The following is a 2838-nucleotide window of genomic DNA, read 5'->3' on the forward strand; positions in this document are numbered from 1 at the left end:
CAGCCCCACTCCTGCTGCTGCCGTTTGTTATTCAGCCCGCGCTCGCAGGGAAATCCATTTCACGCCTGTTAGCGGAGGCTGCGCAGCAGAGGGACAAGACCTCCCATCTGGGGTGACGCTGCTCCATGTCACACTGCGAGAAGGTGGCCGCAGAGGGGACGGGTGTGACCATGGCTGGGTCCTGCGGTTTGCCAGGAGCTGGCCCTGGCGTTAACCAGAGCCGGCCCCGGAGATCCTAAGCTGTGTGCTGGCTCGTGGCATGGCGGGGGACAGAGGGAGCCCTCCCTGCGTGTGTCCCTGTCCTTGGCGGACCCAGCAGGGAGCAGTGCCTGAGTTCTGCAGTGACACATATCTTCCCTTGCACTGCCCTGCCCAGTGACGCTCCCCGAGGCTCCTCGGGGACTGATGGCATTCCGGGCAGTAGGGAAGTGGGTTACAAGCGCTGCGATGGATCACAAGCTCATGCTGTCACCGGGATGCTGTTCCTGTCACAGGATGCTGTTCCTGTCACCGAGGATGACACTGCTCCTGGCTGGGAGCTGGTCCCAAGCCTGGCATGGCATGGAGCACCCGGGACCCACGCGTATGGGTACACGTGTGGCACACAGCTTCCAGGACACAGATGGGACTTTGCACCCCACCCGGCGCTGCAGCACTGCTGGGACACTGCTGGGACACCGCTGCCACGCAGCCCCACAGCTGGGCACGGTTTGAACCAGCAGCACACCGTCAGGATACGGCCAGCGCTGGGCTCTGCGCCAGGGACACGGCGGACTCCACACATCGTGCAGAGCTTGGGCTGGTGGCATTTGGGCATGACCCAGGTGGCCAGGCTGATCAAGTGGCTGGGGACACACAAAGTGGCTCTAGTGCAGGGGGGGAAGTTCCACATCCCCCCTGGGATGGGACAGACCCACCCTGTGCCCGCAGGGTGGATGAAGCTCGCCCCGAGCCATGAACTGCTCGGGTGTCACAAGCATCTGCAGCAGGGTTTGGGTTTCAGTGATGGGGGATCCCAGGGTGTGGGGCCAGGACACCTGCTACAGGCAGAACCTTGGGGACACCTCCCGGTTTCCCCTTCTGTGTCCCCCTCACCTCTCGGAGCTTGTCCATCTCGTTCTGCACCACCTGCTTGGCCAGCTCGGTCTCGATGAGCCGCTGGCGCAGGTCCTCATTCTCCTCCTCCAGCCTGATCCTCTTCTTCTCCACTGCCTCCAGCTCATTGTGGAGCCGCACAGAGACGTCCTTGGCCACCTGGGGACACAGTGGGGCTGTCATCAGGCTGGGTTCAGTGTGCGACCATGGTGCCTGGGCACCTACAATCCCCATGCAGAGAACATCAGGCTGTTACGGAGACCCTTTGGAGCACACACCATGCTGGGTGACACCCTGGCCCTGTGTGTGTCCCCTCCATCGGGTGCCACGACTGCCATTCCCCCTTTGTGGGTTCCAAGGCTGCCCCTGTGTCCCCATCCCCTGGCCAAACCCTGCCTTCCCCAGCCCTAATATGATGCTGCAGGATGTTTGTTGCCTTTTCATACTTTTTCCCCACACCACGAGGCTGGAAAAGCCCTGACAAGGCTGGAAAAGCCCTGACAAGGCTGGAGAAGCCGGTAGGCAGCACCAGAGCAGGCAGCCCCTCACTGCGGGTGGCAGCTGTGCTGCTTGGGAGAAAGACGAGCTCCTGCATCACGTTACGGAAAAAACCAGCAGCTGCCCCCGGGGTGAAGGGTGGCTCCATCCATCCCAGGCACAGCCCCAGAGCCTCTGCTCTGTTGGGGGGCTCAGGCCACGGAGTCAAGGTTCCATTTTCCCCAGGGATGGGCTGCACTTTCTTTCCCAGGAAGGGAGAAGCAGGGAGGGAGTGTTTTGGGCAGCAGCACCCCAAGCTGGGAGCTGCCAGGCAGTTTTGTGAGAGATCGGGCCCCCAGCAGGGATGGCAGCCCATGGCGGGTTTGCAGCCCTGCATTTGTGGCACATCCCAGCTCCAGGACTGTCTGTTTTCTGCTTGAATAACTAAGTCCCTCCTTGAGCTGTAGCCCGTCCCCGCCGAGCTGTCCCCAGCTGCCACCGCACGCCGGTCCTGGCAGTGGCTGTGTCAGCAAGAGCCCTCAGCAAACACTCACAGGCACCGGTGGCTCCTCAAGGACCCGTGGCTGGTGAGGGCGAGGCAATGTCACCCTGCAGAAATCCCCTTGTCCCTGCCCCAGCCTGCCTGCCACCATGCTGGGGCTCTGCAAGGTCTCCCTGGCATCCAAGAGGAGCAGCTCCTGGGTCCCCAGGGTCCTGGTCCCCTGCTCCCGCCCTGCGCTCTTGGGATGCTCCAGCCCACAGCGGTGGCCCCGTCCCATCCCCATCGGTGCAGGGTAAGGGGGCACACGACTGGGCTGGGGTCCAGCCTGCCCAGGATGAACCTCACATGTGGCACTGTGAGACCCCCATCCTTACTGGCTCTCGGCATCCCCCGGGCTCCCCAAATGCCCAGCCCACCCCGAGCTGAAAGCACTGTTCCCCACTCCTTGTATCACCCCCGCTAGCGGGGGATCGTGACACTCCCATTAAGGGGCTGCACCCCCTGAACAGCACAGCCCCACAGAGCTCCCTGCACCCCGACATCCCCTGCCACCCCTCCTTCCTCACCAGCTGCTGTAGCCACATACACCAAAAACCACTTTGGGGGACCTGGGGACCGCCCGGATGGGTCCGTCACCCTCCCGGCCTCACCTTGACGTCCTGCTCCAGGCTGTGGATGAGCTCGCCGTCCACTTGCCCCGTCTGTGCCACGCGCAGGCTGCGGCGCTCGGCCTTGCGCAGCCGGTACTGCAGGATGCGGCAGGG

The 2838-nt window shown here is 63.3% G+C and overlaps 1 protein-coding gene across 1 annotated transcript in view; it reads right to left on the reverse strand.

The window, feature by feature from the left end:
- Window positions 1–1095: 1095 nt before the first annotated feature.
- LOC104468319 (protein SOGA1-like) overlaps window positions 1096–2838 on the reverse strand; it is a gene marked incomplete at both ends in the record, with an annotated part of 1870 nt that continues 127 nt past the window's right edge. The window contains 3 exon segments of the mRNA XM_010082392.1: window positions 1096–1254; window positions 2725–2835; window positions 2837–2838. The exon segment at window positions 2837–2838 is cut by the window's right edge and continues 127 nt beyond it. Coding sequence (XP_010080694.1) covers window positions 1096–1254; window positions 2725–2835; window positions 2837–2838 — 272 coding nt within the window.

This window comes from Pterocles gutturalis, unplaced genomic scaffold, assembly GCF_000699245.1.
Source record: "Pterocles gutturalis isolate BGI_N339 unplaced genomic scaffold, ASM69924v1 scaffold29224, whole genome shotgun sequence".
Lineage (NCBI taxonomy): Eukaryota > Metazoa > Chordata > Aves > Pterocliformes > Pteroclidae > Pterocles > Pterocles gutturalis.